At 52.6% G+C, this 13,068-nt stretch overlaps 1 protein-coding gene across 1 annotated transcript in view; it reads right to left on the bottom strand.

The window, feature by feature from the left end:
- Positions 1-1,327: 1,327 nt before the first annotated feature.
- Positions 1,328-13,068, bottom strand: part of LOC116554164 — a 17,758-nt gene continuing 6,017 nt past the window's right edge. The window contains exon 2 of the mRNA XM_032282042.1: positions 1,328-3,808. Within this exon, the coding sequence (XP_032137933.1) occupies positions 3,510-3,808 (299 nt within the window). The 3' untranslated portion in view covers positions 1,328-3,509. The remainder of the gene's footprint in view (positions 3,809-13,068) is intronic.

Below are 13,068 nucleotides of genomic sequence, written 5' to 3'. Positions count from 1 at the left end.
TGGCGGGACGGGGGGGTGGGGGTCGCGGGACCCAGAAGGTTCAGGACGTTCGGGGACAGGGAGGGCCCGCGGAGGGAAGCAGGTGAGCCCCACGCCCGGCGTCCTTCCGGCGCGAGTGTCTCGGGGAGTCCGGGTCCCCGTCCCGCGGCCGCTACCTGCTGGGGACCCCGGGCCTGGGCCACACCGGGCGGCCCTCGGGGACTTGCCGCGGCCGCCGGGGGGTCTCCGCAGTCGCCGCGCGCCCCGCAGACCAGCCGCCGCCCAGCGCGTCCAGCGGCAGCGTCTTGCTCTCGAGGGCGTCCTCCACGTGGCGCAACACGCAGCCGAGCTTGAGCCGGGCCATCCTCGCGGTCACGGCAGGAGCGGGCGTCCGACTCCGGTCTCCGAGCCTGCTCGGCGGGGTCTGTGCGGCAGGTGCACCGGGCGGACCTGGCGGCCGCGCCTCCCTCCGCCTCCTGCCGCCCCCGCCGCCCCGCGCGGAGCTGGCGCTGTCCACGCAGCGGGTGCTGAACGCCCCAGCCTGGCCTCCCGGCGCTCGCTCAGTCCCAGCCACGCGCGGCTGCTCACCTTCGGGACACGCTGGGCGCTGGGAAGGCCGCGCCGGGAGCGCGCCCTGGGGAAACCGCTACGGGAATTGCGGCCGCATTTCAGGCCCCTTGGACCGTCCGACGCTAGGCAAGGCGGCCCTGACTCTGAAAGCCTGGGCTCGTGGGAGGGCCGGGGGGACCCGCCCACTGGAGCTGCTGCTGATCTCCCTTAAAGCCGAGTTAGAGGCCTGGGGCGAGACAGGGGTGACGGAGCGATTCTGTCACTATCCAGCCTGCAGCGGCTGAATTTGAACCCAGAGACTCCAGGCCTTTGCGTTAGCACAGTCCGCGTTTCAAAGCCGGAGTTCGGACACCGAGTCACCACGACCTCGAGTACTGGCGGGGCCCGAGCCAGCAGAACTAAATCCAGCAGCTTCCCACCCCCGGTCCTCCTTTGGTTCCCCCTCCCAAATGATTAACGTAACGTCCGCCACTCACCTGTGTGGGACCGTCCACGGCAAACATCACCAACTGTTCTTACTCAGCTGCAGAAGTTCTGTTCTTTTCCTAATTGTGTGGTGTCTCTGATGGTTCACATTTGACAAACAGCCACAGGAGGGGGCCTGCCCGGTGGCCGACCTGAGCCAGGTGCTGCTAGACCCCCTGACTGCAGAGCTCACCCCCCAGGTGATCTGGCAGGTGAGACCTGGGGCTTCCTCCACAGTGGGCGGAAGGCCCAGACCCTGTTTCTGGTGTGCAGAGGCACTCTTCAGAGAATGAACTCGAAAATGCAGAAATGGTTCATACGGCTTTCAGTTCACACTTTAATACCTTTGAGGGGCTTTAATCTAAGATTTAAAACTTTTTTTATTAAAACTGTACAATAATTTACAAATGAGTAAAAATTCTCTGGTATATATCATAGGAATCACAATACAAAAATATTTGTAAAATCTTGTAGTAGATCACCATACAAACCTATGTTAGGCCTGTGAATACTGCTTAGCACTGAACAGAATGTCACGGGGTTAGAGGGTGCTTTGAAGGGACCGCCTCAGAAAATGCACACACTGCCCGGCATGCTGCCATAAGAAAACAGGCCCGATTAGTTTTTGCATAAATTTACAATAAAGCTTTTTAAAAAATATACAGTAAACAAATATATGATTTGATACCTATATTCACAATATGAGTTTCCTGAGCCTAAACTTAAACTCCATTACTGTGTTAAAACACACTCCCCTTAGGTTTCAAGGATGGGATGACGGTGAGTGTCGGCAAATGCGTCAGTGCCTCCAGACCCACACTTGGGCACACTCTCCTTTTTGACTTCTAGTGTCGGTGTTCAAGCCCTGTAAGGCACTCGGGGTATCCTGAAGGCTACAGATTCTGCGAGGGCAGAGACTTTAAGGAACAGTCATAGTCCTTCTGCAGCTTGAAATCCGGACCGTGGGTACAAGGTAAACAACACACTGGTGTCAACAAAAGCATCTGCAATTTACATGGATTTTTAGCTTAGACAAAGTATGTTGTTCCGTATGTTGTGCACAGTGTGTGATGACGTTGATATAAATGTTGATGTCTCGGTTACACAGTAAACATTTCTGGCAACATTTCAAGGTCCCTTCTCTTGCATTATTAGGGGATGATGCATTTATACAGACTTCCCCTGTTAGAAGAGCTAGCAGTGAGACAGCTCACATACTTGGAGGACATTCAGTCTAGCCCATTGGTTTAGAAAAGAAGGTAGCCTACAATTTAGAAATGCATCTTATTTTTAAATACTTGAATTCTGCTGCTGCTCACTGGACCAGGAGGAGTCAGTGATAAATGCTCATATTTACGTTTTCTGGGGCAAAAACCCAGTTCTGAAATGCTGGATATTGTAATCAGATGTAAAGAAGGTGCCTATGATAGATGAGTGAAAACGGTGATGTCTAAGGAGAGGAACAGACGTTCCTGCTAGATGTGTGCTTTCGGGAATGGGCAGGGATGCAACGCAGCTTGGATGTTATTCACGTTCCTTGCACCTTCTCCCTTTCCTATATACATGCTTTTTACATATAAACAATTACAACTTAATTGGTACATATTTACATGCTTCTCTTTGCTGTAGAGTTTGCCTTATTATTATTACAGAACCGTGGTTAAGAATGCCTGTGGTAGACAGGGGTCTATGAAGTGCTCCAAACATATACAACATGCAAAACCATGATGACCCAAATAAACAGGAGGGAAGTGAATCTGGGTGAGTTTCACTGCACACCTTTAGATCCTCAACAGCCAGCCCGTGCAGCTGTTGCTCCCATGCAGGTACACACTGGGGCCAGGCCAGGAGCTTCCCCAGAGGAGGAGGCCAGGCTGGCATGGAGCCAGGTAGAATTACAACATATTTCTGGATGCCTGTGTCCATCAGACTTCAACCCAGTGGTTCACCCACAGCTCCATGGTAGCTTCCATTAACAAGAGGCTATTGTGTGCCATTCAATTCTGAGTATAATAAATGTGCCAAGAAGATGCAGTCACTAAACTGAGACTAAACTATGCACAGAGGACTAAACAAGAGTTCAGACTTGAGACGCAAACACCGAGTCAGGCTCAGCGAGAGACATTGAACCAGCCCGGTATCTTGTCCGAGTAAATCAGGAACTGTGGCTTGAATAACAACAGAAACGGATGGGTCTTTCTTGGAGAAGTGGTGATTAATAGTGCATTTCCCAGCAGAAATCCTGCACCCACCAAAGAAAAAGCCTATCTGTCTGATCCTATTAGCTTTTCCCTGATTTTGACCTAGGGAACCATGCCTGGTCCGCAGCCACTATTTCATCTGCCCCAAAGTCAGACATTTCTTCTAACACAAACATGAAATGAACCTAATACTTCCAGACAACCCAATCCTCCCTCCAGCAATGGGGTCTGCTTCCTTTGTACAATGGTGCACGGTACATTCACAGCTGGCTGCACATCTGCCTACCCAGTGCCTCAACTTCTACCTACCTCAGAATTGCTAAATCCCGTGAACTGCTCTTCGGGTTGAGTGAACACATGCTTAAACGCATGCATGTGCACACGAGTGAGCATGCACACACACACACCTCTTGTAAATTCAGCTCTGAAAGCAATAACCTTAGACACCAAGGGTGGGAAGACAGAGAAGTTCCATCTGCAGCCAGTCAGGCTCCATTCACAGGCTGGACGAAGCTCCCGGACAGAGGCCTGGGTCCCCCAGCAGGAACGGAAATCACTCCTCATGTTGCTTTCACCAACGCACTGCTTTCTCTCTGAAAAAGAGTGGAGAAAATGCCATTCAGTGTGGTGACCCGGGGAACGTACGCGCCACGGGTCAGCACTCCAGGCATTTTGGGGCCTTGACCAGGCACTGGCTAGGTTCAGGACAGTCGCTGAGACAATGGCGGGCACTGCCCTCGGGGGTCCAGCACCAGCTACAGCACCATGTGCTGAGCCTCCAGCCTGGAAGACACACCCGGCCCCCACGGAAGGCCACACTCTCAGGAGGATGAGTCCGTGCTCCCCACAAAGCCCCTACAGAAGTGACCTCGGATCTCTCTCACGATGTCTAGGCCAGTGGCCCAGTTTCTTCGGCTTCAAATTTTTTCTTATTACAAGTTTGATGCTTCTGCAGAAGTTATGAAGGAGCTGCTTTTCACAGGGTGGGCCCTGGATCAGCCCCTGGAGCACGGCAATGTGGGCGGGAGGCCGTGTGGGCTGAGGGGCGGGAGCGAGGGCACGCTGGGGCAGAGCCAGAGGCCAGCAGCAGAGACACCACGGTTTTCTAACCTAGGAGAGGTCTGAAGAGTTTTTTGGTGTTTGATTTTTTAACCTAACTTCTAAGTAAGAGGATATTACCTCAAACAGAATGAAAAATAAATGCAGTCAAATGACACATACGTGTTTGTTTCTTCACATAGTAAGCGTTACAGTTGAAATCTCTGCTGCAATTAACATTGTACATTGTTCTTTGTGCCTTTAATCTGATTCGTTTCTAAATCGGTTGTCGTGGAAACCTCAATCTTTAGAACCTACAGGAGGAAGGGTACCTGGCCGTCCAGCCCTCATATTTCGCAGTTGGAAATGCTGAAGCCCCATGTAAAATAGGGGTTTCCCTCAGTGATACTTCCAGGCTGAGCAGGGCCAAGAATCCGGACACGTACCCAGTAAGACTCCTCCCCCGTCAATGTGTCTCCGAATTCTGTGATTACTGCCTGGGATATGAACTATCGACATGCAAATACAGAACAGAGGTCTTGCTGAAAATATTATGCAGTATTTTAAGAAATCACTCCCCAGATTGAAGGGACAAGACCAGGGCATTTGCTTTGCTGTGGCCACCCAACCTGCTCCAGAGCCAGCTGCTCTCCACGGGCAACGCTCTCCGCTCACTGCCCTACTTCCAGAACAGGTGGTGTTCCGCCCCATCCATGGCTGCAACACACTCGCGCGCACACACACACACTGCACAATACACATACATGCACACACAACACATGCACAGTGTACATACATGCCCACACACCACACACATGCACTGCACATGTGTACACACAATGCAAAATGCACACACACACCACACTACACACATGTGCACACAACACTTAGACATACACATGCCCAAACATGCCATTCACACATAGTACACACATGCACACAACATATACACACACATACACAACACACCCCTCACGGACACTGCATATGCATACATGCATGCGCGCACGCACACACACACGCACACACACACGCGCAATGTCTGTTTCCAGGTTTGCAGTCTTCCCAAATCCCTGCCATCACACCCTGTTTTTTCTGTCTCCTCTGGGGGATGTGGTCTTCTCCCTCCCACCCTCCCTGCCCTTTCTGGCCACCATCCCTCACAGTCAGCCAAGTACCTCATCCAAACTGGAGCCATGTCAGGAACAGGACAGGTGGGAGGCAGCCACCCATGACTCTGGCCTTGGTCTCTGTGGCTCCATGGGGCTCCTCAGTGCCCCCATGCAAGCCCTGGCCCCCCGAAGTCCTCACTCCAAAGTGTCTCTGTGGACGGGCCTGAGGCTACTAGATACAGAAGTGCCTGCTTGCAAGGGTGGCCATCGGCTGGCATCTGGAAACTTGGCTTTGAAGCACTCCTTTAGTGAGGAGGTTCCTGCCTAGACCGTTTGTGCAAACAATGTAATTTATGGCAAACGCCGGCCTTTCTTTTGAGGACCTGGCATGTCAGTGAGTAGCCCCCAGTCAAAACCCTGAATTTTGGGTCTTAGCTGGAATTCCCTGGGCAGAAGCACTGCACACGTGGGGCTGCATTTTGCTACTGGAGGGAGTGTGTGGCCCTCCAGGAGGAGAGCGTGGTGAGGGAGAGCACAGGAAATCTGCTTACCGGCCCCTCCAGGCTGTGCCTGTGAACTCTTTCCTTGCAGATCCAGCCATGCCTCCTGATTATAGGGCTGTGAAAATGGTATGGCTGTTGTTGTGTGACTGTGCTGTGGTGTGGCTGTGTCATGCCATGGGTGTTGTGGTATCTCAGTGCTGTGGTCTGGGTGCCGTGGTGTGACTGTTGTATGACTGTGCAGTGGTGTGGCTGTGTCATGGTATGGGTGTTGTAGTATGCCTGTGCTGTCGTCTGGATGCTGTGGTTTGGCTGTGCCATGGTGTGGCTGTTAAAGTATATCTGTGCTGTGGTGTGGCTGCTGTGGTGTGGCTGTAGTGTGGCTGCTGTGGTGTGACTGTGCTGTGACTGTTATGGTGTGTCTATGCTGTGGTGTGGCTGTTCTATCTGTGCTTTGCTGTGGTGTGGCTGTGCTGTGACTGTTATGGTGTGTCTATGCTGTGGTGTGGCTGTTGTGGTGTTGGTGCTGTAGCATGGCTGTTGTGATGTGTCTGTGCTGTGGTATGGCTGTTGCGATGTGTCTGTGCCATGCTGTGGCTGTGCTGTCACTGTTGTGTGGATGTTGTGGCATGTCTGTGCCGTGGTGTGGTTGTGACATGGTGTGGCCGTGACATGGTGTGGCCCTGCTGTGGTGTGACTGTGCTGAGTCCTAGTGAGTCCCCAGACATGCAGGTGGTTTCCGGGACCCCCCAGAACATCTGCTTCCACTGTTCTCAGGGAGGGGGCAGGAAAATGCTTCTTAGGTGGGTGAGCTTCAGCTGACAGGAGAGAGGCAGGATGTGGAAGAGGCAGGATGTGGGGAGCTCAGGGATGGTGCTGGTGGAGCCCCAACCAGCTCAGAACCTGGGAAACCCCAGAGTCCAGTCGACAAACACTGCCCCGCAGTGGCATGTGATGCTGGGGAAGGATGAGCAGCAAGGCCCCGCCCTTCGTGCTGGAGGGGAGAGCCTGGATAATTTTATTTTGGGCTGCAGTGAGGATGGCTGATGAAGTGTAGGAAAAAGTTGACCACCACAGTCATGAACCTGGCTCACTGGACCGTGCCAAAAACCACACAGCAGGGACAGGAGACAGCAGCATGTCTGGGGCACCACCCAGGGCTGGCACGGGCACTTCCACAAGTCGGGGCCCAGCCCCATAGGCGTGAAGGCACCAGAACCTTGCTGAAAGCCACAGAAACAGAACCCCCATCAATAGCACCGTGAGCAGCACGTGCAGACGGAGTCGTACATATGGATCAGGAAACAGCATTCTGATTTATGTCAAAACAGAGCCTGAAGAACAGGCCCCTGCCGTCTGTGTGTGTGCTGGGAATTTCCACTGGGATCTCAACTGTTTGGAAACATAACGCGGTTGGCGAGGAAGACAAGAACCTTCCTGGGGTCCGGGGCTCCTCCTGCTTCAGCATCATCATCAGACGATGAACCCACTGGACGGCTCCAGACCCACAGCCCATTTTCCAAAACTGTGCACGAGACAAGCACCCCCCGGGGTCTCACACAGGGTGAGCCGCTTGGGAGGGGTAAGACCCGGTGGCCTGGATCCTTGCTCTCTTCCCCAACACTGCCCACAAATACACAAATTCCCAGCTGAGGAGACACAGAACGTGGGCTGAACACAGGACCTTTTGTCTGAGAAACTTTAGCCAAGCATCTTCAAACCAAACAAACAAATGGCAACCACCAAATCTGCTCACGGTCAAGATGTTCTTCTCTCCAAGCTCTGATTTGGGGAAAATATGAAGTAGACCTTACCCAGACACAGGCTTAGCCTCCTCCTCCTCCTCTTCCTCCTCTATCCTCTTCATGGGGTCTCTCTCAACCCTATAGAGGGGACCAGTGCTGTTAACAATTCCCTGTCTGCCCAGGGCCACCTCTGAAGTCATCCTCTGCACAGCCCCCACGGAGGAGCCCCATGTGGCTCGCGTGGATGCTGGGATGATCCTCCTGTCCTGGGACAGTCCTCAGGCATGTGGTGCTCTGCTCTGGGTCACCCTCCTGCTGATTTTGGCTCTACAGCTCCCTAATAAATAGTAAACGCAGAAGTCACTTTGATGGTGACAGGTGACAGGTGGGACAGTGAAGTGGGTGCACAGGAGCAGGTGCACACACACAATGACCAAATGCACAGTGTGCACACATGCACACACACACTAGGGCACAGGAGCAGGTGCGCGCACACACACACACACACCCCCCACAACCAAATGCACAGTGTTCTCACACACACACACACCCCAGTGCACAGGAGCAGGCGCGCACACACCACAACCAAATGCACAGTGTGCACACATGCACACACACACTAGGGCACAGGAGCAGGTGCGCGCACACACACACCCCACAACCAAATGCACAGTGTGCACACACACACACCTCCCAGTGCACAGGAATAGGTACACACACACCACAACCAAATGCAGTGTGCACACATGCACACACACCCCAGTGCATAGCAGGTGCACACACAACCAAATACACAGTGTGCACAAGCACATGCACGCTACTCAGGACACAGGCACAGGTGCACACACACAACCAAATGCACAGTGTGCACATGTATACACACACGCACTAGGGCAGAGGAGCAGGTGCACACACACACACAACCAAATACACAGTGTGCACAAGTACACACACACTACCCAGGGCACAGGAGCAGATGTACACAGACAATGACCAAACGCACAGTGTGTGCATGTGTACACACACACACTAGGGCACAGCAGGTGCACACACACACACACCACAACCAAATGCACAGTGTTCACACACACACACACACACACACACACCCCAGTGTACAGAAATAGGTGCACGCACACCACAACCAAACGCACAGTGTGCACACATGCACACACACTAGGGCACAGCAGGTGCACACACACACACCACAACCAAATGCACAGTGTTCACACACACACACACACACCCCCCAGTGTACAGAAATAGGTGCACACACACCACAACCAAACGCACAGTGTGCACACATGCGCACACACACTAGGGCACAGGAGCAGGTGCACACACACACACACACCACAGCCAAATGTAGTGTTCATACACACACACGAGTGCACAGGAATAGGTGCACACACACCACAACCAAATGCAGTGTGCACACATGCACACACACACCCCAGTGCACAGAAATAGGTGCTTACACACAACCAAATGTGCAGTGTGCACACGTGTACACACACACTAGGGCACAGGAGCAGGTGCACACACATGCTATAACCAAATGCACAGTGTGCACACACACACTACCCAGTGCACAGCAGGTGCATACACATGCATGACCAAATGCACAGTGTACACACACACACACACACACATGCACGCACGCACACTACCCAGTGCACAGCAGGTGCATACACATGCATAACCAAATGCACAGTGTACACACACACACACACACACACACACATACTACCCAGTGCATAGGAGCAGGTGCATACACATGCATGACCAAATGCACAGTGTACACACACACATACAACCCAGTGCACAGGAGCAGGTGCACACCACAACCAAATGCACAGTGTACACACACACACGCACACTCCCCAGTGCACATAAACAGATGCATACACATGCATGACCAAATGCCACACCCCCACCCCGTGCACACACTTTCTGCCTGTTCTCCATGGATTCCGGGTTTCATTTTCTGTCTGGGTTGCACAGCTGCTCTCAGGCCTCGGTGGCTACAATTCCCAAGGCTGGCTTCTCTGCTAATGACATCCCTTATGAACGGCCCATGACCACACTAGTAAAAGGGTCCATTATTGCTCTAACCAAGATGGTCACATTATAGATTGCAAGACAGCTGGCCCACAGGCCATAAGCTGCTGGTGGAAAAGAACAAATCAGACAACAGAGCAATAAAGCAGGAGGGGACCCTTGGCTTCAAGTCAGTCGTTCAGTTTCTGAGATTTTGTGCAAATCACCCAGTAACGTTTGAGAAACATCTTTGCCGTTGGAAAAAACAGAAGGATTCTAAACAAAGAGCAAAGAGAAATATCTCCAAAGCCAATAGGAACTGGTAAAGAGGTTGGCAGCATCTCCCAAAGTTGGATTCCAGCTCCTACAGTGGCCCAGGAGTGGCTGCTGCGCTGGCTCATCCTGAGACTCCGCAGGAATGTTCAATGAACGCCACTCATAAAAGCAGAAACCTGAAATCACCCAAATTTTCACTGGAGGGGAAGCAAAGCTCCAGCATGGGGGTGCAGAGTGGAGGGTGCACATGGGTGAATCCCAGCACAGAGACTCCAAGCACAAACACCCAAGGATGCCTTTTCACAAAAGTTCAATTTAAAAAGCTACCTTCTGGAAATGTGTCGGCTACAAAGCACTGCACAGAGCTCTGGTGGGGAGGGGAGGAGAGGGGATGGGCCACAAGGTCAGAGGTCAGTGTTTGTTGTGGTGGCAGAGCCACGACGTAACGATGAAGGGAAAACGAGCAAGCAGGCACAGCGGCCCAACAGCGAGAGTGAGGCGCACGGCGGCACCGGGGCCAACGCTGTCCTGTGCACCGAGAAACATGAGGCCAACGCTGTGCCGAGAACCAGGGAACCAGGCAGGAGCTGCCAGCAGGGACCCTCCCACGGGTTCTGCCATGCAGATGCCACGTGACCCCATGGTGGCCTGTGAGCTGGAGGCTGCACGGGAGCTGCTTCTGCCATCCAACAAGCAAACAGCAGCCCCCAGGGCAGAGCCCCCCCGGACAAACACAGGCAGCCCCCAGGGCAGAGCCCCTCCACATTCCCTCTTGGGGCTGGAGCCCCCGCTGATGAAGCTGTGCTGATGGGCAGTTGCTGGGGGCAGATCCTGCAGGGAGCATGGTGGGCACATGAATTGGGGCCCCTGGGAGACTCCACCCCCGGTCAAGGTCGGCAGCCTCTGCTTCCAAGAAAGACAGGCAGTGCCTGGGTCATACTCAGGGGTCCCAGAGGGAGCGTCCCCCAGTTCAGCAACTGCCTGGGAGGGAACAGCCTCAGTGGACTAATTGTTCACACTTGGGTGAACCGTTTCTAAACATCTCACCTTCTGTTTCTCTTTCCTTTCTTGAGTAACATAGACGAATTCAGTAAGAAGGCTATTTCAGTGGGCCACGACGCAGGCACCACAGACAGACGGTCTGAAGTGAAGGTTGCTGCTCCATCACGCGTGATGCCCATGAACTGTGGATACATTCTAAACAAGGGCAGCCCTTTAAACCCCCTGGGTTTTAAGATGTCCATAGAGACATCATCTCCAACCGCAGCATGGAATAAGCAGTCTGTGACCCAGCTCAGAAGAACGGGGCTGCTCACTGGTATTCAGGTGCCTGCTCCGAAGAAGCTGTAAATCTGAACCTGCTGACAATCAACTCACCTCGAGTTTCCAGCCCCTGAGCTGGCCCAGGCCCAGGCCCTAGAGATCCAGCTCACCCCGGGGTCAAATGGGGACCAGACACGCTGGTTTGGCCAGCTCAGGGGACCCAGCAGCAGCCCTGCTCTCACATCTGGTGGTGACAGAGCAGGGAGGACAGCCCAGCCAGGACAGCGCTGAACAGAGAGCCAAGCAGAAGGGACTTTAATAATAAAAGGAAGAATTCCTTACCATGGGGTGTTGGGGGTGGGCGGTGGAAGGAGACAAGGATGGTCTTGGGTGGACATTCACACACAAAAAGTGAACTCAACCCATACTGAGCCCAAAATGCAAACGTTAACTCAAAGTGAATCACAGGTGTATTAAATTTGAGACATAAAACCGCAGATTCTAGAATGAAACATGAGAAAATATTTGTGGCTTTGAGTTAGGCAAGGCTTTCTTAGTTCTAACACCAAAACCAACAATTCATTTTTTAAAAGTAGATAGATTAGACCTCATCAAAATTAAGAACGCCGGCTCTCTAAAAGACACTCGGCCGGGCACATTGGCTCATGCCCGTAATCCTAGCACTTTGGGAGGTTGAGGCAGGTGGATCACAAGGTCAGAAGTTTGAGACCAGCCTGGCCAAGCTGATGAAACCCCGTCTCTACTAAAAATACAAAAATTAGCTGAGTGCAGTGGTGGGCACCTGTAATCCCAGCTACTTGGGAGGCTGAGGCAGGAGAATCGCTTGAACCCAGGAGGCAGAGGTTGCAGTGAGCCAAGATCATGCCAGTGCACTCCAGCCTGGGTGACAGAACAAGACTCCAACAAAAAAAAAAAAAAAGACAAGAGAATGAAAAGAAGAAAGAGAAACTGGAAGAAATCTGTATCTGATAATGGCACATATTCAGAGCAGAGGAAATCCTCTCAAAACTCAGGAATAAGAAAGCAAACAATCCAATTCAAAAACAGGCAAATGATTTCAACAGATGCTTCACCAGAGACGGTATACGGATGGAAGATCAACACCCAGAAAAGACGCTCGGCATCATCAGTCAGTCGAGAAATGCAAATTAAACCCCAAATAAGATGCCATTCCCTCTCTACTGGAGGGAACCAAATAAAGAGAACCAGACTAACCATGCGGAGAATGTGTGAAGACAGGGGGCACCGGGACCCTCCCATCGCCAGTGGAAATGCAACACGGAATAGCCACTCTGGACACGAGTTACTCATGCGCTCAGCATGGAATCCAGCAGCCTGGTCCCAGGTATTTACCCAGGAGAAAGGGAAACTTTCTTCCACGCAAAAACCTGTACACAAACTAGAGCCATTTTGTTCAGACTTGCCAAAAACTGGAAACCCCCTGACATCCTTCGACCAGACCCTGATGCACTGTGGCCCTTCCACCCACGGGGATTCTACTCAGGAACAGAAGGAAAACCCACGGAGCCACACCCAACACAAGGGATCTCAAGTGGGTTTTGCTGAACGTAACACAGCCAGACACCAAAGCTGCATCATGTGACTCATTACCTGACATGGAAGTGGCAAAATTAACTTAACGAGAAACAGCTCAGGGCTGCCAGGGAGGGGAGGGGCCCCCGCAAAGGCAGCAGGGGGCACTGAGGGGGTGGGGCTATCTGTGGTGCGGCAGGGGTGTGGGGCGTGCACTGTGCATGGGTCACAACCCAGAGAGACGCCACAGACACACCACAAACACAAATACACCACCACACACTACCACAGACCACCAGACACACCACACACCACCACAGACACA

Source organism: Sapajus apella, unplaced genomic scaffold (genome assembly GCF_009761245.1).
Source record: "Sapajus apella isolate SASKATOON/1434 unplaced genomic scaffold, GSC_monkey_1.0 scaffold13, whole genome shotgun sequence".
NCBI lineage: Eukaryota > Metazoa > Chordata > Mammalia > Primates > Cebidae > Sapajus > Sapajus apella.
This window is presented reverse-complemented; position numbering and strand designations above follow the sequence as displayed.